This window comes from Budorcas taxicolor, chromosome 7 (genome assembly GCF_023091745.1).
Source record: "Budorcas taxicolor isolate Tak-1 chromosome 7, Takin1.1, whole genome shotgun sequence".
Lineage (NCBI taxonomy): Eukaryota > Metazoa > Chordata > Mammalia > Artiodactyla > Bovidae > Budorcas > Budorcas taxicolor.
In genome coordinates this window covers 105,550,807-105,571,601 of record NC_068916.1, presented here as the reverse complement: position 1 = coordinate 105,571,601, position 20,795 = coordinate 105,550,807, and the positions used below count along the sequence as shown (strand labels likewise).

The 20,795-nt window shown below is 45.7% G+C and overlaps 1 protein-coding gene across 1 annotated transcript in view; it reads left to right on the top strand.

The window, feature by feature from the left end:
- Positions 1–9,726, top strand: part of EFNA5 (ephrin A5) — a 288,003-nt gene extending 278,277 nt beyond the window's left edge. Inside the window, exons 3-5 of the mRNA XM_052644124.1 lie at positions 3,769–3,834; positions 4,255–4,335; positions 9,590–9,726. Coding sequence (XP_052500084.1) covers positions 3,769–3,834; positions 4,255–4,335; positions 9,590–9,711 — 269 coding nt within the window. The 3' untranslated portion in view covers positions 9,712–9,726. The remainder of the gene's footprint in view (positions 1–3,768; positions 3,835–4,254; positions 4,336–9,589) is intronic.
- The last annotated feature ends 11,069 nt before the right edge of the window (positions 9,727–20,795 follow it).

Here is a 20,795-nt window from a genome sequence, read left to right as displayed (position 1 = left end):
GTGACAGTCGCTCAGCTGTGTCCGACTCTGTGACCCCATGGCCTATACAGTCCATGGGATTCTCCAGGCCAGGATGCTGGAGTGGGTAGCCTATCCCGTCTCCAGAGGATCTTCCCAACCCAGGGGGAGAACCCGGGTCTCCTGCATTGCAGATGGATTCTTTACCAGCTGAACCACAAGGGAAGCCTGGAGAACTGCAGGGCCCCTAGATTCTTCATTATGTGGTGTGAGGCTGGGATTGGTGCTCTGCAGATCATGGAGGTGATTGATTTGTACAGTTCCCATTTGGCCATGGAATGGGCAGTTGTGCTTGTTTTAATGGTCCCGGAACCCCTACTCCCAGCCCGACTCCAGATGGACAATTTCAGCAGTAAACTGAATAAAGGGATATAAACTTGGGTTGTTTGACAAGTGTTTAAGACAAGATGAACGTCTCATTTTAATCTGACAAATTTTATTTTTAAAATCCATGTCTTTCTTTTAAATTGAAGCATAATTGATATTACAATGTTGTGTTAGTTTCTGGTATATAGCAAAGTGATCCAGTTTTATATATAAATATATACATATATGTTCATTTATTTATAAATGATATATATCATTTATTTATATATGTATAAATGTTCACTATTTTTTCTAAGGAAAGCAGCATAAGAATTTACATATAAATTTTAACTAAAATAGGGTTGATTATAAAGTGATTTCTCTAGAATCACTGAAATTAACTCTACCTACCTCCTGACAAAAGCTGGGCACATTTTAAGTTTTTACTTATATCTGTCCTCAATCAGAGAAGGCAATGGCACTCCACTCCAGCACTCTTGCCTGGAAAATCCCATGGATGGAGGAACTTGGTGGGCTGCAGTCCATGGGGTCGCTAAGAGTCAGACACGACTGAGTGACTTGACTTTCACTTTCACTTGCATGCACTGGAGAAGGAAATGGCAACCCACTCCAGTGTTCTTGCTTGGAGAATCCCAGGGACGGGGGAGCCTGGTGGGAGGCCGTCTATGGGGTCGCAAAGAGTCGGACATGACTGAAGCGACTTAGCAGCAGCAGTCCTCAATCTTGCTCATATTGATCCTAAGAGAATTTTCCCTGTAAATTTACTTGTGTGTCTATTACACTTTTCAATTTCTGTGGGGTTTTTTTGGTGTGTGTTTTTAGTGCTTGTCTCTGCTTTTTTGTGACCAGTAATCTCATATCACTTTATATCTTCGAATATTACTAATAATTAACAATCACTATTTGCAAGTGGTATAAAGGCACCCTCTATTTTTCAGCCAAGGGATGTGGGAGTTTCTTAACCTGGAACACGACGTGGGATAAAGCCACAGTCCCACTGTTTTTAAACCTTGAATAAAAGGTTGAGTTATGCTGGTATACGGGAAAGGTTTTTATGCATTCTGGTGTTATTTTTATTTTGTAGTGTGGTAACTAAGGAACCCCATGTAATCCTGACTTCTCACGGCACGCCCTCTCAGGCTGGCGTGAAGGATGAAGAGGTTATTTCACAGGTTCAGGGCAGAGGCTGTGGAGGGAACTGACCTAGCTTAACCCGCGCTGTGTGCTCACATGCCTTGCTGCTAGTCTTGGCCCGTCAGCCCAAGGGTTGGAGTGTGATGGTCTGACCGCACCGTGAGGGGTCTGTCGTGTTAGCACTGCCATGAAGCTTGTCTGGTGATAGAGAGAGGTGAGAAAGTAATAGAGGAGTCGGCGGGGAGGGACGGTCTTTATTTTGGATAAATAAGTGCACTGTATGCTCTTAATCCGCAGAACAATGGAGCTCATCCAGTAGCTAGTTGCTCCTCTTTGTGAACTCGTGAAAGAATTCTCCAGTTCTTGCCTAGACAGAGCTTATCATGTGTTGGTGCTATTCCCATGTGCCCCAGTGATTTTTATGTCTGGACCAATTGGATTTCTCATATATACATATATATATCTGAAAAACCTGTGCTGACTCTAAGAAGCTCCCCCGCTGGAACAAACATTTAATCTGGCCTTGAGCTCCTTGTGTCTTATAGTGTCGTCAGTAGAATGGGCTGTTGCATGTGGCAAAATCAAGTACGTGAGGCTTGGAATAAGCTCACCTCAGCTCAGAAATCACTAGATGAGCAGCGTAAATACCCACGTGTCACTGGTGCACACCACCCCTCAAGAATAAGATATCAACCATCTCAAGAACCCGTAGTTTTTCTAATGACCTGGAATCACCTAAGGGCACTGTACTCGTGACATGCACACTTGCAGTTGGAGGTCCACAGGAAGGACACCGTTTCCTGGATCAAACCACAGAGTGCAAGTATTATACCCTAAATAACACACTAGTTACTGTAAATGTCAGTGGAGGGAGTTTTTCCTACTTTGATCTAACGAACGCCTACGGCAAAGCCAGCTGTTAGCACTTCTTAACTGCCTGTCGGAGCGAATGGGAAGATGGGGAGGGCTGAAAATGTCTCTCCTGTATCTACTTTGGTCTAAGAATTAAAGAGTTTTCAACAGGTGTTAAAGAGCGACACCAGGGTCCCTTCCAGCTTGATGTCCTTTGGGTGGTGACTTGATCGGTTCTCCTCCAGGGTGTGGGCCTGGAGTTACACAAGGAGATGGTTGGAAAGTTAGTCTTGAATTTTTGCCGCTTGAATCCTCTCGCCTACAAAATCAGCATGATAATTTTCTGGGTTCCCCCTGTGAGGGACAGTAAGAACAAAGGGGTGAGAGAAGGCACACCGAACACAGAGGGGATTACCAAACTAACCGAGCCATGTGCGTTTTGACTGATAGCATCTGCTTTTTCTGAACAAAGGAAACACTTGAAGCAGACACGCAGGGAGGGAAGTATGCAGCTCCCATTGCTAATCGTCGTCATTTCTAGGATGCATTTGTAAACATATGTGACTGTTAAGGGTCTTACTGCCTTGGAAGTCCCTTTGACATTATGCTGGGTGCACTGAGGGGAGATAATCTTTCAAACACAAGGAAAGTTTACAGTCTGATTATCTTGAAAAGGAGAAGAAAGTTTCTTCCTCAAATGATTTATAACTTGAAACATGTTGTCATGTTTTGGTAAGCCCACTTTATTAATTCCATCCTTCTCTGTGGCAAGTCTTTAAAAAATAAATGTACCATTGCAACACGGCGCTTTCTCAATAGCATATTGTACTTATAATGGCCTGATGGAAGTTGCTGGGCTCGGTTTAGTCATATAGAATGTGGAGCCAAGTTCGGAGTAAAACCTCTAATTGAATTACCTGCGAAACACTGACAGACAGGCTTTCAGGACAGACGAAGCTTTGCTTTCCCCAGCACAACTGGGTCATGTTTAAGTTGGCCTTGTAGCTGTCGCAGACTGGTTTTTACCAGCACGTTCACCTTGGGCTCTAGGGGTGTGTGGGCCCTTTTCCTGCAGTAGAGGAAAGGGAACCCCAGGGACTCACGCTTTATCTTCTTATTGTGGAGAAAACTGATTACAGAGCTAGTTAAACGGCAGAGACTTTGAAATAAGAATCCAAAGTATCTTCCTGCAGATAACCAGTGTTCTTGCGTGATTCTTCATCCCATGGAAAGGAATAGATAGGCATAGGAAAGCAGCCCTTTTCTCTAGCCGTCAGTGTCCATCTGAGAAGTATCTCTGTTTCACCTTCTGGGAAGAATTCAGAGTACTTCCCGTTGTTCAGGAAAGAATTTGCTGTAGACACTTTGCATTTGAAAACGAAGAGTAATCTGGTCCTGTTCTCTTTCTCCCTCGCTCTCTTTTTGTCTCTCCCACAGCCTCTGCAATCCCGGATAACGGAAGGCGGTCCTGTCTAAAGCTCAAAGTCTTTGTGCGGCCAACAAGTAAGTTCCTGCGAATGAGTGTCTTTGAGGGTGGCTTCACTACGCATGCACTATTGTGTGGTCTGGTTCACGGCGGTAAAACTGTTTTTTACTGTAAATCCTGTGTGGTATCTGTTTTGTATATCAACCTCCATGTTTTAGTTTCCATCATATTTTTTCTCATCGGTTTTTTTTTTTTTCCATGATGCTTTTAAGTACACAGCAGTTGCTAACTTGTTGTTTCTCAGACTGTTGTACGTGCACAGCAAATGGGAACAATTCTGGCATTTGGATACATGCCACTGATTGTAAACCAATCTCTCCATAAATAAGAGGAAAAATTAGAAAGAAAGCAAAAAAAAAAAAAGAAAAGAAAAAGAAACGGGAGTTAAAGGGTGTCTTCACTAACATATTTGGCTGTTATCTCTATTTTTGTTATAGATAGCTGTATGAAAACTATAGGTGTTCATGATCGTGTTTTCGATGTTAACGACAAAGTAGAAAATTCATTAGAACCAGCAGGTTAGTATGCTTAGAGAATCTCTTTTAACAAGTGCATCTCTCTGGTGCCTCCGTCCTTTTTTTCCTTCCTTCCTCCCTGCATGTTTGCATGCCGTAGCTGCCCTGCTTTTGCTCATTGCTAGCGATGCTAATGTTCCTTATTTCTACCTCATTCCTCCAGTATCTCTGTGTAATTAATGCATGTTAGACAAATTACGACTTTGCTTTTCTCTCGACGTTGGTTGGATATAACGCAGCATCCTAGGGTAGAAGCCCCATCAGAATACTACAGTCTCACTTCTTTGTACCATACCCTCTGAGCATGCTGGTGAATCACTGTGACTATTAATGGACCTGTTTTCGTATAATTCAAAGAAAATTTCTACTGTATGCGCTTATAAAAATTTCATATTAGATCCCAATCTTCGGATAAAAGTAATCAGACTGTTGCACAAAATAGCAACTAATTCAGCCTCTTTAGTTTTCTCTAGAAATTCACAGGCATCATTGAACTGCTCTGAAGGACTTCATTTTATTTCGAATATTATCTGTGCCATTGTCAATAGAAGTAGGCCCGAGAAGGATAATCATGTTGCCTCCTAACACCACAAATTCACGCTCCCGCTGCTCCCACGAATGTATCCATGGTAGTCTGTCGTGCCAGATGTGACCCTTGATTACCGAGGCAAGACAAGTATTAAGGATAAATAATTTTTTCTACAATTTTTATCTTCCACACACCCAAACTTCCCCGTCACTATGGAGAAAAATAAAGCCCACTGAAGGAAACACTGAGGCATTTGCACTGCAGCTTACTGTGGCCAATGTAAATCTGTAAAGTCTCCATTTATTGGGTTATGAGCTCAGCCCGGCTCTTGACTGCAGTTAGACTGGGAGGGAGGGGGCAGGGAGCCCCCACGTCTGTCTTCACTGAGGGGTGCACCTGTACACCCGCCTACCTGTGGTTGCCTTTCCTCACCCGACCTGCTCGAGATCTTCACTCGTGTCCTTACCCATCTCCTGGGACTACCTCAAAGCTTAAGTGAAAGTCGCTCAGCGGTGTCTGACTCTTTGTGACCCCATGGACTATACAGTCCCTGGGATTCTCCAGGCCAGAATACTGGAGTGGGTAGCCTTTCCCTTCTCCAGGGGATCTTCCCGAACCAGGGATCGAACCAGGATCCCTGTAGGCAGAGTCTTTACCAACTGTGCTACCAGGGAACCTCTCAGAGTTTGAGGACAAAATTATTTCCTCTTCCCAGAAAGGCGTAAGCACCCCCCAACCCCAACCTGTTTGCAATGGGACTTACCTTTCTGATGGCCTTGGACAGGAAACAAGTGTGACATCTGCTTTGTCCTTTGAGTACTGGTGCTGGGACACACGGTTGGTGGGCCTTAGGGAAATCCCCAAATAGACGTGGTGCCTCTGGACACACAAGAGCCTCCACATTGTAACTGACGGGAAGAGTCGGGCTTTCTCTCCAAGCATTTCTGTTTCTCGAAGGCAGGCCCCTTGTGCAAGGGAGACGCATGTACAATGAGCTCTCAGAGGCCTTAGCGGCTCCCCAGGGATCCGTTAGCTGCCTTAGAAAAGTTGCAAGGAATGAGTGCTGACAGGGAGACATTTTAATTGTGTCCTGGAAATCTGGAAGCATTCCTGTGGCTTTTCAAGGTACCAGACCCCTCCCAGGCTTGAAGCTGTGGGCCATGGTAGGACCTGTGAGTGAGCGGAGGTCTCTTTTAAGGACCCTGGAGTCTACAGTCTTCCTTTAGTAACTGAGCTGGTTATACCCAGATCCAGGGGTGATATTCGTATTTCTCAACTCCCATTCCTACGTTAGTATAAACATAGGACTCTCTTACCATTGCTTGACGGAGATGTCCACGCAGAGAACTTGATCATCGGGGCTTTGTTCACAAGTTGCGTGGAAGCTGACCGGTGGCGTTGGGCATGTTCCAGACATACCTTACCCTGAATTAAGTTTTTCTGATGCATGCTGGTGCATACTGTAGGCAGAGCTTTCCAGTAATCTTTTTTTTTTTTTTCCAGGTAAATCCCACTGCCCACTGACTGTTTAGAAGTATAACAGATTGCATGTTTTTTCTTTTTTATTGGTAATAAAGAGGCACACAGAGGACCAATTCAACATTAGGAAAATTACCTTTGAATTCAACTAATGATAAAAGTGCAGGATCCTAAGATGCATTCATATGTGAATCTATTTCACAGTCTTTGGGGGAACAGGCTGTGTTTTCGTTGGGCGTTTAAATCCGTAACGGCCCCCAAATCTAAGCACTCATAGCTGATACAAGTCTGCAAACCTTGGACAGACTGTGGTCAGACCCTGTGTGTTGGGGATGGCTGTGCAGGTGTACATGTAGGAAAAGCTCCTTGGGGGCAGTGAGGACTATATTTACGGGCGTTCTGGTGAGCATCTTCACTAAAAAAGTTTGACAAGGTTGAGCTATGATCCCCGGCTATATGAATACAATAACAGACTTGCTACTTCCCCGAGTGCCTTAGGAAATTCAGGCTTGCAGCTCTGCCCCACGGTGTTGGACGGTTGAGTGTAGACCGACTTCATGAAGCCGGCAAGGCTGGAAGGGTCCCGCTGCATGTTCTCAGCAACGCATACTAATTCACCTGTCTTCGGAATGTGTTCCTCTGTTTGTTTGCTTGCACACTCTGCCTGCCAATTTCCTGTCATCAGGGATACAGGATGATCTCAGGGCAGAAATACGCCACATAACATGCTCCGAAACATCGCCAGCATTCTCTCAGTGAACCGCCGAAACCCTTGTGGTATGGACTCCTGTAGCCAGGAGGCGAGACTTGATTTGGCTTCCAAAGAGAAGTGTTTTCTTCCTCCAAGCCACGTTCTCTGTTTCCAGTTTTAGAAATTCTCTCATGTTTAGGTGCAGTTTCTATTGGGCTAGGTTTTGCTTGTGACTTCCTCTTTAGAATTCTGAAATTTGCTCAGACTTAACCCAAATGGCAGCCTGGCTTTCATCTCGCTTCCTGGAGGCCAGGGGATCGCCCAGCACCGAGGACCTGTTTAATCACAGGTTGCTCGTAGAATCCCAAGCCAGGACTAGCGTGTTACGGTGAGAAGAGACAAGCCCTGATGCCCTAAGGGACCGAGGTTTTTTTCCCCCTTTGAGGCCAAGATGGTAGTTTACTGGTTGGTGGCTTAGGAAGAGATTAGGCTCCGAAGGCACATTTGGCCTTGTGGCTCCTCTCATGTGAGAAACCAAAGTTTTCCTCTCAAAGGTCTGCAAGGGTCAGGCCCCTGTCTGTGCCGTGGGGGCCGAGAGCATAGCCAGCCCTCGCTGAGCTCCCTGACCCAGTGGGGATGGTGGGCCCCCTTCAAGCTCACTGAGCGTCTACCTGTTACTTGGGTCCCTTTCATCAGTGCACGACCCAACTTTACAAGGAAGAGGATTGGGTAATAGGTTAGTGAAAGTAAGACGGAGAGGAACCCAATGGCTGATGTAATTTCAGGTCTATCAGTACGAGTGGTATTTCAAAATGAACCCTTAGAATGCTCAGGGTTTATGGTTCTTTCATAGTCAAGCCCCAAGTCCTCTGTTATTCCGCATAACAACGGATTGGTGCTCTTACGACAGCGATTTGGATTTTCTTTTCAGGGCTATTCAAGGGCATTCACGTCCACCTCCTAACTCCAGATTCAGTGAATCTGCAAGGGTGCGAGCAGGGCAGAGTCTACAAGTCTTTGACTACATCACGTGGGGGCTTTCTCTTCCCCTCTGCATCCATTTAACGCCCCATTCCTGCTTCCTAACCTTTTCTAGTCTCCTCAGCTAGTAGGTACTCCATGCAGGTTTGCTCAGGTCCAGGAGAGGAGAGCAAATTTGACGCAAGGAAGCAGCATCTTCTACACGTGGGGACAGGCTAACGTAAGAGCAGAGGCCTCAGCGCTGAGAAGACACGTTTCTAAGGTGATAGAGGGAGAGAAAGTAATGAACAGAAACAGCCCGCGAGCGCCCAGCTCGAGTAGAAGCCAGCCTGAGCCTAAAAGGTGGTCGCTTTAGGACAAATAACAAGGGAGGGTGCTCTACCTGGTAAAGAAGAGGCATGTGACGTGATGTGAAAACAGAGACGCATTTAAGAGAGTGACTCCATTGAGGGGTTGGAGCTGGGGTTTAGGGATGACCCTTTGAGGTCTGCAGAGATGGAACCACTGGCCAGTCTCACTTGTTGCTGTTCCCTCTGAGTGAACCCACCCTGCCAATCCCTAAGCTCCAACAGGAAGCCCCACAGATGCTAAAATGAAATCCACCAGAGAACCCCGCCGGTGGCCGCAGTGGAGTTCAGGGATCACGGCCGGTGGAAGGAAGGAGGCAGACGACATGAGAGCGTGGGGAGGTCCACCTTGGGTGCTGATTGCTGCAGAGCCCCTGTCTCCGAGTTAAGCCTGTTAATCATACTGCTCCGGAAGGCTGTCCAGAGTCAGAGGCAGTCTTCCAGAACACTTGATGGCTAAATAAAAGAAGCTCACTTCACTTAATCCATTTTATTTAGGGGGAAATTTGCATCCACGTTGATGATTTATGTGCCCAGCTTCAGCCTGATAAAAATAGTCAAGTTCAAGTCATTTAATCCTGAAGATACAGGGTCTGTAATAGAAATAGCACCATAATTGATTCCTAATGGTAGGCAAGCCAGCGGGCACCGATTTATTTAGGCTGGTAGAGCATCACGTATCGTTGAGTTAAAATGCTCCTTTATCATTTAATTCTTCATCTTTGAAAATGCAGCTAGACGTCCAGCAACCAGGCATTCAACACTAATCCTATGAAACCGCTAAAAAGAGGGAAGGGGCGTCCCGTTCCGATTAACCACTAATATGCCAGCATTAACTGCGTCCTGCCGCCCCCGCCCGGTTCCTTTCTTCTCCCTGGCTTCGTGGGTTTAGAAGGCCCGCTCAGACGTCAGGTTTGCGCATGGTGTGTTTGACTGCCAGCGGACCAAAGCAGCTCACGGGCCAGAGGTTACAGCGCATGCACGTTTTTCTCCGCCTCAGTTTTTACGGAAAGTGTTCATGTTGCCGAGAAAGTCCAATTTTCTCTGCCTCTCCTTTTGTTTGCTGTAAATAATGAGTGATTATGCAGACATGAAAGTCAATGGTGGCACAAGGTTCATTACCCTACTTTGCAGAGGGTGGCGAGGTCTGCGAACAGCAGGCTGCTGCTGCAAGACAGAGTTATTAAGGATGTGAAATCTCACTGGAACGTGTGCTTTCTGTTTGAACAGATGACACCGTCCATGAGTCAGCCGAGCCATCCCGTGGCGAGAATGCGGCACAAACACCAAGGATACCCAGCCGCCTTTTGGCGATCCTGCTGTTCCTCCTGGCGATGCTTTTGACATTATAGCACCGTCTCCTCCCGTCACCTGTCACCGAGAACATCAGGGTCTTGGAACGCCAGAGATCCACCTAACTGCTCATCCTAAGAAAGGACTTGATATTGGTTTTTTCTTGGCAGATGTCAGATTTTTTTTGTTGTTGTTTTGTTTTCTTTCTTTCAGCCTGAATTCTAAGCAACAATTCGGGGCTTGCGGGGGGTGGGTGGTGGTGGTGGCGTGCTTAAGTAGTTCCCGCCTTCCTCACCCCCACCCCGGCCCCTGCCCCTGCCCTCTCTCACCCCTTTCCAAATTGCACGGACTCCAGATGAACATGCCAGATTGTGGGAGGGACCCCAGTGGGCGTCCGCTCCTGTGCGTGCGTCCTCCTGCGAGCGCTCCCCCGCCACCGGTGTGCACGGGGGCGGGGAGGCCCGGGGGGTGTTCCCTGGCCCAGGATGCTCATGCCTTCTTATTCGGGACTGTACGTCGCAGGGCACCGTGTCAGCGTGTCGAGTCCAGAGGGGAGGTATTAAGGACAGAGATCAGATTACACCGTTTCCTCTAGGAGCGCGTACACACACAGGCTTCTCAAAGGTTGAGACACTGGTTTTTTTGTTTGTGTTTTCTTTCCTTTACAGATGACTGTCTTAAACCATCCTTGGCAGCAAAACTTGTGCTCCGTAAAGGAAGCCTTTGGGCTGGGAGGCGGGTCAGGGGCCGAATGCTAGCACAGAGCCCGCGAGAAAGCAGAAAGCTAGGCTGGGTGGGGAACACGTGCGTGTGATGAGTGCCTCTAATTTTTTTGGTGACTGGGCAGTGCACACCAGACGATTTTGGTTTTTTTCCTTTGAATACAGATCACCATGGTGCTACAACCTTTTTTTTTTTTTTTAAGAACCTGAAAGAGGCATTTTTACGAATAAAGTGACCTTCCCCGAGGCTGAGAAGCCAGGGTCGATGAGTATATTACCGAATAGCTTTGGATACTCCTCTGGGGGACCACGTGTACCAAGGAAAGGCTGTCAGGGGCCAGAGGGGACGAAATTTGGCTTTGCTGGAGCGTCAGTGTGGTGTGGCCTTTCCCCGACTCCCAGCCCAGTGCCCACACTCGGCTCTGCACTCCACGACTCCGGCGCACACCCCTGCTCCCGGGAGAGTCAGTCTGTACTACTTGGGAGGGCTAAAGGGAAATTTGGAATAAAGATTCCAAACTGTGGAAAGAGAAAATTCAAGAGTTGATTTTATATCCTTTCCCTTTCTGATACAGCCTGAAGCCTAGGGGGAACATGTGTTTATCTGTGGGAGATAAACAGGATGGAGTCCCAAAGACTTTAACAAAATATTTTTTTAAAAATCCACTAGAATAGAAAATACATTATTTAGATATACTTTATGCTGAGAGTGAGTATATATGCTTGTCCTATTTAAACTTGTGAGAAAAAAAGTGGTATCCCTTGATACATTTAGAAATATGGGGGGTTATCTTGTTTCATTGTGGGGGTGGGGCGAGAGGATAGTAAATCAGCCAACCGGGATGTTACCAGGAAATGCAAGCCTTGGGGGTTTCTACTGCAGAGGGTGTCGCGAACTTTGAACTCCAAAAGCCAAGACAGGGAAAAGTGTCAGACCCATGGAAAAGAAATCAAGCCTTTTTTTTTTTTTTTTTTTTTTGCTATGGCAGGACACATCAATAGAAACCATGCCTTTCAAAACAAAACCAATAAAATGCAAGGATCATGTAAGATGTGAAAAATTGGAAGCATTCCAGCACAATATGGATTTTTAAAAAAAATTTTGTTTTTAATGTACATGTTTAAAAAAAAGGGGGGGTCATATTATGGACAGATTTTTATGAATGGGAATTTGCTAAAGAACTGTGCGTAGTTCTCAATTAGAAAAATATGTGAATGAAAGACAGCTGTAAAGGTACGGCACCCTGGAGAGTTGTACACACATTGGAATGTACTCTGGGCTCACCTGATCCATTTGGAGTGGATATTCAGGCTCCGTCTGCTCACATGTGGAACCGTGTGAGTAGGACTTGGAACCGTGTGATTGCGGTTGCCAGCCTCGAAGATGGAACCAGTCCTGTTCCCCCAGACACCAGGAACGTCTCTGGAGTGGCAGAGTCTTATCACAGAGAGCAGCCACCATTTCACTGAAACAAAAGTTCACAGCATTGGATTATTACTATTTTTTTTTTGCATTAACTATTTATATACTCGGGACTCTCAGTAACACTCAGTAATATTCTTTTCTTATTAATAGTTACAGGCTTGTTGGTCTGGTGGGATTTGGGTAAGGGGGGAAAAAAGATACCTTCTAAAATGGATCAATAGTCAGAACCAAAATTATACTGCATGTTGTATGACCGCAAGGAAATCAAACGATCCTGTAATGATTCCAGTTTAGTCATAACTACATTAGCAGCACTAATTTCATTTTAGAAATGGTGACTTCTGTGGTTTTTCTAGCATTTGTCTCTAACAAATGATGAAATAATTACTCATGGCCCTCTCTGCCATTGTCTTTCATTTTTCACGGTGAAATTAGACCCCTTTACTTCACCATTGTGCCCCGACAGATTAAATGTAAAAGGAAAAAAAAAAAGCAAGACTATCCACACCAGTAGAAAACGTGCTTCTCTACCTGTAAGTGACGTAATTGTAGGTAGCTTGCCATGGAGTTTTCAGGATGATTGGTATCAGACAGTTTTCATTTTGTCCAAAAAGTGCTGGTGGCCTTTTGTGATGGTGTTACAACCCTCAGGGGGCTTTAGGAGGATGTCGACGCAACTTTGTAGCAACTTTTAATTTCAAAACCAATTCAGAATCTGAAGGGCAGCTTTCACTGCCTCTCAGCCCCAGTTAGTCAAACCCCAGCGACCTTTGCCCCTGGTTGCCAAGGGCTTTGCAGTGTGAAGCAGGGAAATAAGGATCTGTCTGTTTAGTGGATACCGTGTATCCTTTAATAGACCAGGTAACAGTCCGTGTTAGTTTAGACTATTGTTTTGTACTGTACTTTCTTGGGTGGCAGAAGAAAGAAAAGTTAAACGTTAAAAAAGAAAAAAAACTGCGTTCTTTAAATTCTGTATTATTAGCAACCTCTGTTGTATATAGTGTTTGATAATAAAGTATTAATTTGATTCTTATGTCTTTTGTAAGTGAGAACAATAGTCTTTCAGGATACAAAACATGCATTGAGGCTTTGAAACATCCAATGTATACGTGGCTGAGAAGAGTCCCAAGCGGCCTGAGACGCTGCTCCATACAGGACTCACGTGTGGTCGTCGCCCTCCCGATGTTAAGACTCCACCATCTTGGGACCTGGAACAACATGACTTTTTCTGATCAATAGTTGGTCCTCAAAGTTTTCAAGGTCTGATGCTGGAGCCCTGTGGTGTTTCCCGCCCCCAACCCCAGCATGTTGGTCTGAAAGGTTTTAGGGACTTCAGTCGTGGTTCTGTGCTTTGCTTTGGTTTCCTATTTGTGGGGGGAGGTTTTCGTAGATGACTGTTTTCATTTTTCTCCAGGAAGAGGCTTGTCACTATCACCCGCGGCCAAAGCATGGGAAAGATTGCAAACCCGCTCCCGTGAGAAGGTTAGCTGAGGGCTCTTCCTCTCCGAGTCACCGGCAAAGGCAGAGCCGCCGAACCTGCGGGTTTTCAGGGACTTTCTTTTTCTCTGGTGCCTTAGCCACGGCAGCAGCCATTTTTATTAGTTTACCCAAAATTTAAAAACAAAAAGCAGTTTAAACTTTTTCCCTCCATTCATTGCTCCCAGAGCTGTGATCACTGATTTTTTTCTTCTTCTTCTTTTGGAAACCACCTCCACGAAAACCCTCGTTTGCCGACAACCCCCTTTTATTTCTTATCTTTATGTTTTCTCTCTCGCCTTCCTCCCGCATTTTGCATTCCCCCAGAACCGTGAATGGACAGGTCCGTGTCTGGTTTGGCATCACTGAGTTTTTCCCATGCGTCTGCCCCAGAGCTGCTCAGATGTGAGACAAATCTCCCTACAATGGGCTTTCCCCCATTGTCTGTACAGTGTAATAGATGCTGGCATGTTGGAGGTTGCCCATGAGTCAAAATCCGCTTTCCATGCTTTACTCTTGACACCCCATTGAAGCCACTCATTGTGTGTGCGTCTGGGTGTGAAGTCCAGCTCCGTGTGGTCCTGTGCTTGTACTGCCCGCTTAGCAGTTCCTTTGCACTTACTCATCGAGTGCTGTTTTGAAATGCTGACATTATATAAACGTAAAAGAAAATGTAAGAAAAAAAAGGAAAAAAAAAACAATACAAAACACACACAGACAAACCCATAAGATCTGTATTTGTATATACACGTGTCCGTACAAGTATACCTAAATAAAAATTAAAGATTTTCATCATTTTAATTGGAGCCCTCCTTCTACTTCTTTGTTCCTTGAATGACGCCTTTATTTCAGGGGCTACTTGCACTCTGCTGAATTTTTTCAAAATGCTTGTGGATAGAAAAGATAATACGACATGCACAAGAGAAGGCCTGAGAAGGTCAAAGAATGCAGGGTTCAAAATGGCCAAGTATCTAGGCACATTCATTATTCTGATGAGAAAATGGTGAGATTTCTGCCTTGCCTCAGTATTTGAGCCTTAAAATAGGCACTGTGACGCCCTGCCTCCTAAAACCAGTGTTCAGTGCAAAAGCTAAATACAAACTGTGTTCTTTTATTTTGCACCTGTTTTTTTCACCTCATCAAGAAAAAGACAAAAATAATCATTTTACAGCAAATATCTGATACTTCCAAAAGAGAGAATGGCGGTAGTGATAATCACCTCTGTATAATCCTAAGCCACAATTCTCACTACCAAGTAAAAGTAACTTACCACCATGTGACCCTGGGCAAGTCACACAACTTCTTTGTTTCCTTACCAGTAAATAGTAGATTTGTAGAAATGATCTGCTTAATTTTTAAAATATTGCCCTTGCTGGACACTGCCAAGCCCATTCTGCCTCAGACCGATAATGAGTTTTTTGTCTTTGACGATGACATTGCTATAAGCACCATTTGAGAATTTCAGCTGTAGAGGGGAGAAAGCATCAGATGTCTGACATAATGGACAACCTAATGCATTTCAAGACTTGGCTTTAATTATACCATGTTAACATTAAACTCATTGAAAGCTTTTTATTACACTTAATTATTTGACAGGGCACTAAACACTAATTATAACTTACAGTAACCTTTTTTGCTAATGAAGAATGACAGCATTATAGAATGAGGAACAACTCATTAAAAAAAAAAAAAAAGATGTACTGGACTACCTATGTGATATTTTCAAACCAGGACAGCATCACGTGGTCATTGTCATCATTGCCATCATCATCAAAAGCATTGAAGTGGTCATGACATTGTGCTCAGCGCTGTGCAGAATGACATTAATGTTTACAACCTGTACTTGTAAAGTTTACAGCGTAAGGCAGACATTATGTGTCAACGTAACATAAGAATGATTTATAGAGAAGATAAACAAGCATTTCTATTCTGCCTGAATGAGAGGGGAGATAGATATTTTCATAAAATAAAAATGAGATGAGAAAAAAGACTAGGAAGCTTAAAGGAAAGTATACATATAGTCAAAATGGGGTTAAGAGTAGAAAGTAGAAAAAACTCAGTGAGTTACACAACATTGTGGGCTTAACAAGGACAGTGTAATGTGCAAGGAGTAAATTATCACAGCTACAAAGGTGACTCTGGAGAGGAGGAAACCTAAGTATCTCTGACGCAAACCCTGAGGAGGCTGGTCCAGAGAAATCACCATGGTGCCCCAATAAAGCAGGGAAGGTGATGAAGACAATTTCAGGTTCTGCTTTAGAGAATAATCATAGGTGTGTTCCAGGAGCCAAGACTGTATCTACATTGAATTGTGAGCTGCCCAGGAGTTCAGCCAAGACAATGCCTAAGTTTTCTCAGATTAGGCCAAAGGGATAAAGTAGATAGAACATCCAAACGTGGGATCTAAGCTCCTTTGAAAGTGACTGTGAGCCGCTGATTAAAGAGGCCAGTTCTCGACAGATAGTGCTGCACACATAACAGGGAAGAGGGCAGGATCAGAGACAGGACGTGAGCACTGTGGGAAGAGCCACACTTTGCTAGAGAGGCCTGTGGAATGCTCGAGTCGCCCGAGCCGTCCCACAAAAAGAATCAAAGGAGACGACGTGGCGGGTGAGGCACACGCGTGTGTTTGAATCTCGTGTCCCGAGGGTGGCGATCCGAGTCTTTCATCTCTTGTTACAGGAATGTGTGCAACCTAGGTGCCATAAAGGGAGACCAGGATAATTTGATGAACTGCTCAGTCACCATTCTCACAGTTTCTTAGGAACTGTTGGTGAGATGCTTTCTTGGAGATTGTTTGCAAAGCCTCGTTTCATATTCTGCTGATAACATAAGCATACTTCAGGAAAGTGCTGGCAGAAATGCTGTGAAAAGCATGATGATTTTTGTACGGTCCCTCTGGAAAACAAGCGCTTCTGAAAATGATTATAAATAACTAATCAGGCCGATATTCTCCGTCAGTTTTTAGTTTGATATGTGCTGCTATATTAGTCAAGTTGTTCAGCAGTTAAATACATATGTGCCTATTTTAAAGATGGAATTGTAAGTACTGATGGACCCTGTTACCAGTAAATGTGCAATAATTGTATGTCCTTTTTAAATATGGATGATGAATGAATGTATTTTTTTTAAGGCAAGAAATTGCATTGCCCAAGGAATTGGTCAAGGGTACCATGGTGCTTTGGGGGAGGTAATTAGCCAAACCACTCTTAAAAAAAAAATAGTACCTAAGTAAAAACTGAGCTTGGTGTACAAATGCTGCTTCTAGGCAAGTTCCCTCTTCTCCCTTCCCTTTCCAAACAGAAAGCAGCTTCTAAGCCCTTTCTACATGATTTCTGGAGCAGCAGAAGCCAGGGCACTAAAAGGCCACATGTACATCCCAACATAACAACCCTTCTGACGTTTCCCATCAGAGATGACCATACTGTCTTCCTAAGAACCTCGGCACATGCTCAAATTAAAACACGAATCTTCATTTAAAAAAATCACCCCTAGTTCCATTCTAAGTGTCCCGTGAATTCTGCCCTCTTACTCCCAGCAATGGCATTGGTTGGGGTTCACCCTGAAGGAAGGTCAAATAAAAAGAACTTTCAGTTCCTCTTCCTGATGTCTGCATTTTGACTCAGTTTAATTCCTAAATGTGGGGGTTTCTGGAATAAAAAGAAACCATTTTAGTAACACAACCCGTCCCACAACACCCTGGGACGAGGATGCCGGCGTCAGAGCCGTCGTGTGGCCATGGCAGGACCTGACGGTGTGGGGTGAAGGCAGTGCCGCCCTGATGCTGTCAGTCAGGGTTAATTCAGGAAAATCCAGTCGAGTGGGTGGCTCTCTGAGTCAACAGTGTGCCTTGAAAAATCCTGGATGTTTAGTCCTGCTTATTCAAGCAAGAACTTCACGTCACTTGGTAACACATGGATGCCTGTCGATTTTGACAAGAACACAAAGAGAAGGACTCCCCACCCCCGCCCCCGGAAAAAAAAAAGGCCTCGCAAAGAGATTACAGCGGTAAAACAGAACAAAATATTTTTGCATGCTGTTTTGGTCACAAGTGCCAGCAGTTCCCTCGGTCTGCATTTATCATCTGAGATGCAGGTAGCCACGCAGCATGGAACAAGTCACCCAAATAAGACAAGAAACCTGTTGCTTCCTACACACTTCTCAGAAAGTGCATTTCATCAACATCCTAGTAGCCTCATCCTTTTTCGTGTCCAGAGCTTATTCTGTTGGGCCAAACAACAACAACAACACCCCTGATTTGTGTAGCACAGAGCGTGGGACACACAACGCCCCTGAAATCTGTGCTCTGCTTCCCCAGATCTGGACACATTTTCTGCAGCAGACAGAACAAGATCTGTGTCTCTTTATTCTTTGCTAGAGACGGTGTGCCAGCCAGCAAGCTGACTCCATTTATTTCTCCTGTGGGGCGTCAGCATGTTCCTTCTCCTAGACGATGCAGGTACTTAAAATAGTAATACGCTTGGTGGTTTATTGAGAGTATTTCATCCCAAGATCTTATGGGCATGAAGAATAAAACATAAACTAATGGCTCCTTCCAACAAGCTTGGGGAGAACTAACTGGAGAGGAGGACAGTCATCCTTCTTCCCTGGAGACGCGAGGAGGGAGCGCCTTAAGGCAGTCGCCCAGGGAAAGAACTGGAGTCAAGCTGATCCGAAATTTGGACAGAGGCCTCCAGTCTGTTAGTCTTCATTCCTAGGAACGTGATTAAGAGCTCCGGCTGAAGGAAAACAAATGACACGCTTATCCCGTCTTGGAGAAGTTTCGAGCGCAGTGCGGTTGGGAGAGGGGCACCAGGCACCTTCCCCAAACCCTCTTGTCCATCAGTCGGCTGTTTTATTGGAAACGTGGACTTTACAAACAACACATTAACGCCATGATTTCTCAAGATAGCCCCAGTTTCTGTGCCTAGCCAAACCTATCTAAAAATCAGGAAGAATTTAAGAGAGGAAAAATGTGTGTCGTCTCTTCTTTCATTAAATTTCCCCGGCCCTGTAGACGCACGCTCTCACTTGTACACTTGTTTTTTCTAATGTTATGGATTCACAGCACTTTTTTCCTTGACATCATCTACTCTCTGCAGTGTAAGGACACGGAGGGTCACTTGCGATATATTTAAACTTCAGTCTGATAACATCTAAGACCATAGGGCCAACACATAGTGGTTAAAAGAAATTTTGTTAGGGGCTGGCTGGCCAGGCCCCCGGGTGTTCACAGATCTGACCGCAGTGTAGGCAATTCCCCCGAGCCCAGCTGTAGAGGAAAAGGACCTGCACTGGCAGGGAGACTCACTCGGCACTGTGAACCCAGGGGTCTCTTTCTCAACCCAGCTGACTCTCCCACCCACAGAGTTTCCCAAGATCTGGAGCCGTCCTGACGTCCGTGTTCAGGCCCACAACCTCCTTGACCAGCCGAGCTGGCTAAGAATGAGGATGAGGACCACGAGGACTAGAGGATTTGGGTCTGGACTCCGAAGGCCAACTAGCCAGGGCACAAGGATCTGCAGAGATGCCAAACATTCACGTTTGTCTGGGACTTCCTTAAACGCTCCCTCCAAGTTCACCTTACCTTGGGCTTCACTGGTGCAAACTTCCAACCCTCAACTTACTCCTACTTCACAGTTGAAGTTTCGCTGAATCCGAGCACCCTGTGTGCCGCGCGGGTCCTGCCCTTCCCTGGACCCTGTCAGTATTCAACAAAGCAAGTTAATCTCCCTGGTAAGTGACAGCTCTGCCCCTTGTAACTGGCACGGAATCAATTTTTAAACTTGATTTGAGAAGTGAGAAGAATTCGGTACCGGCTTGTGGCTTCATTAGCAAGCTGAATCTGTTTCAGCTGGAATCTGTTCGGCTGTCCTCGTCTCTTCTTTCTTCTTTTTTCTTTTCTTTTCTTCCTTTTATCATCGATTGTGCACAGATTTATCAGCTACTCTGTCTACTGAGGACACCAGGCTCCTTTGCTAAGTTATTCGTAACAGCCACACCTATCCCATTGCTCTGGCCCAAGCTTTGACAGCTCCATCCAGAGAAGGAGGGGGAAAGTGGTATACTTCCACAGAAACTGCCCCCAACTCCCCAGAATGCCCTGGGGAAGCACAAGAGACAGCAGAAAAGGAGTCAGCAGGAAGCCAAGTTACCATGTGCAGTGGGGGGTGGCCTTTCAGGAGCAGCCCCCTTCCTGCACGGCCCCCACCCCCGCCTCCAAGTACCAGGAAATGTTTCTCATTCAAGCAATATGGGGCGATTCAAGAATCTACCTCAAAGGAACAGACACTCATTGTTTTGGTGGGCGATTTGCAAAAGGGAAGATTGATTTTCCACTCACCACAATTATTTCCTCTGCTTCTAATCCCATTCTCTGCCCTGATCAAGCTGATGGATATATAGGCAGGAGCAACTAGAAGATAATTATGTGATGAGAGGCCATGCCCAGACAGCAAGAAGCCTTTGTCCAGCAAAATCCTGATCCTGGATGTCTGTGCTGCCAGATGTGGTCCCGGAATCTCGGTGCCGTTGTCAGTTGGAGACCCTCCCACGGTGGAATCTGCAGAGGGGGCTGGAGCACAGCATGCCTGCCATCCTGGCCAGGGGGCCTCCCAACCCGACTCCTGCCCCAGCATCTGTCCACGGCCTTGCAGAGAAGGCCGTGCGGCGGGCGTTCAAGTAAGGCTCTCATGCTTCCCTCTAAAGAAATAGGCCCAGACTTCCTTTGGACCGGAATACAGATTGATACTCCTCAGAACAATTGGCTCCTGTGGAAGCTGGTGGGGTTTATTCTGGTCTCCCATGAAAAGTGACTCCGGGGAACCAGAGAGCATAGCTGGAATCCCAGCAAGCGTCTCATCTTAAAGTAAGATTTAGCCTCGTTACAGACTGCATGTTTGTGTCCCTCCAAAAGTCATATGTTGACACCCTAGTCACCAAGGAGATGATGTTTGGACAGAGGTCCTGTGGTGGGGGGCAGTGATCAGGTCATGAGGGTGGAGTCCTCATGAGATTAGTGTCTGTATAAGAAGAAGATTGCAGGTGGGAGGAGAAGGGGGCGACAGAGGATGAGATGGCTGGATGGCATCAGTGACTCGATGGACAGGAGTCTGAGTGAACTCTGGGAGTCGGTGATAGACAGGGAGGCCTTGCGTGTTGCAGTCCATGGGTTGCAGTCAGACACAACTGAGTGACTGAACTGAATTGAACTGAAGCTGGCTTCTCTCCGCTCTCCCCTGGAGCAGGCCACAGCGAGACAGCGTCTGCACAGCACAAGGCCCTCGGTTGGCAGAGCGTGGCCGTGCAGCGCCTCCATCTCTGATTTCTCAGCCTGCAGCTGCGGGAAATAGGTTTCTATTGTTTAAGTGACCCAGCCTATAGTACTTGTCCCAGCAGCCCAAGCAGACTAAGACAGACTTCACATCCCAGAATACTATAAAACGGTAGTCTCTACCACTGTGGCTTGGTTTTTATAGACGAAGAAAAAAGCTCTACTGGAAAGGACAGAGGAAAAGTA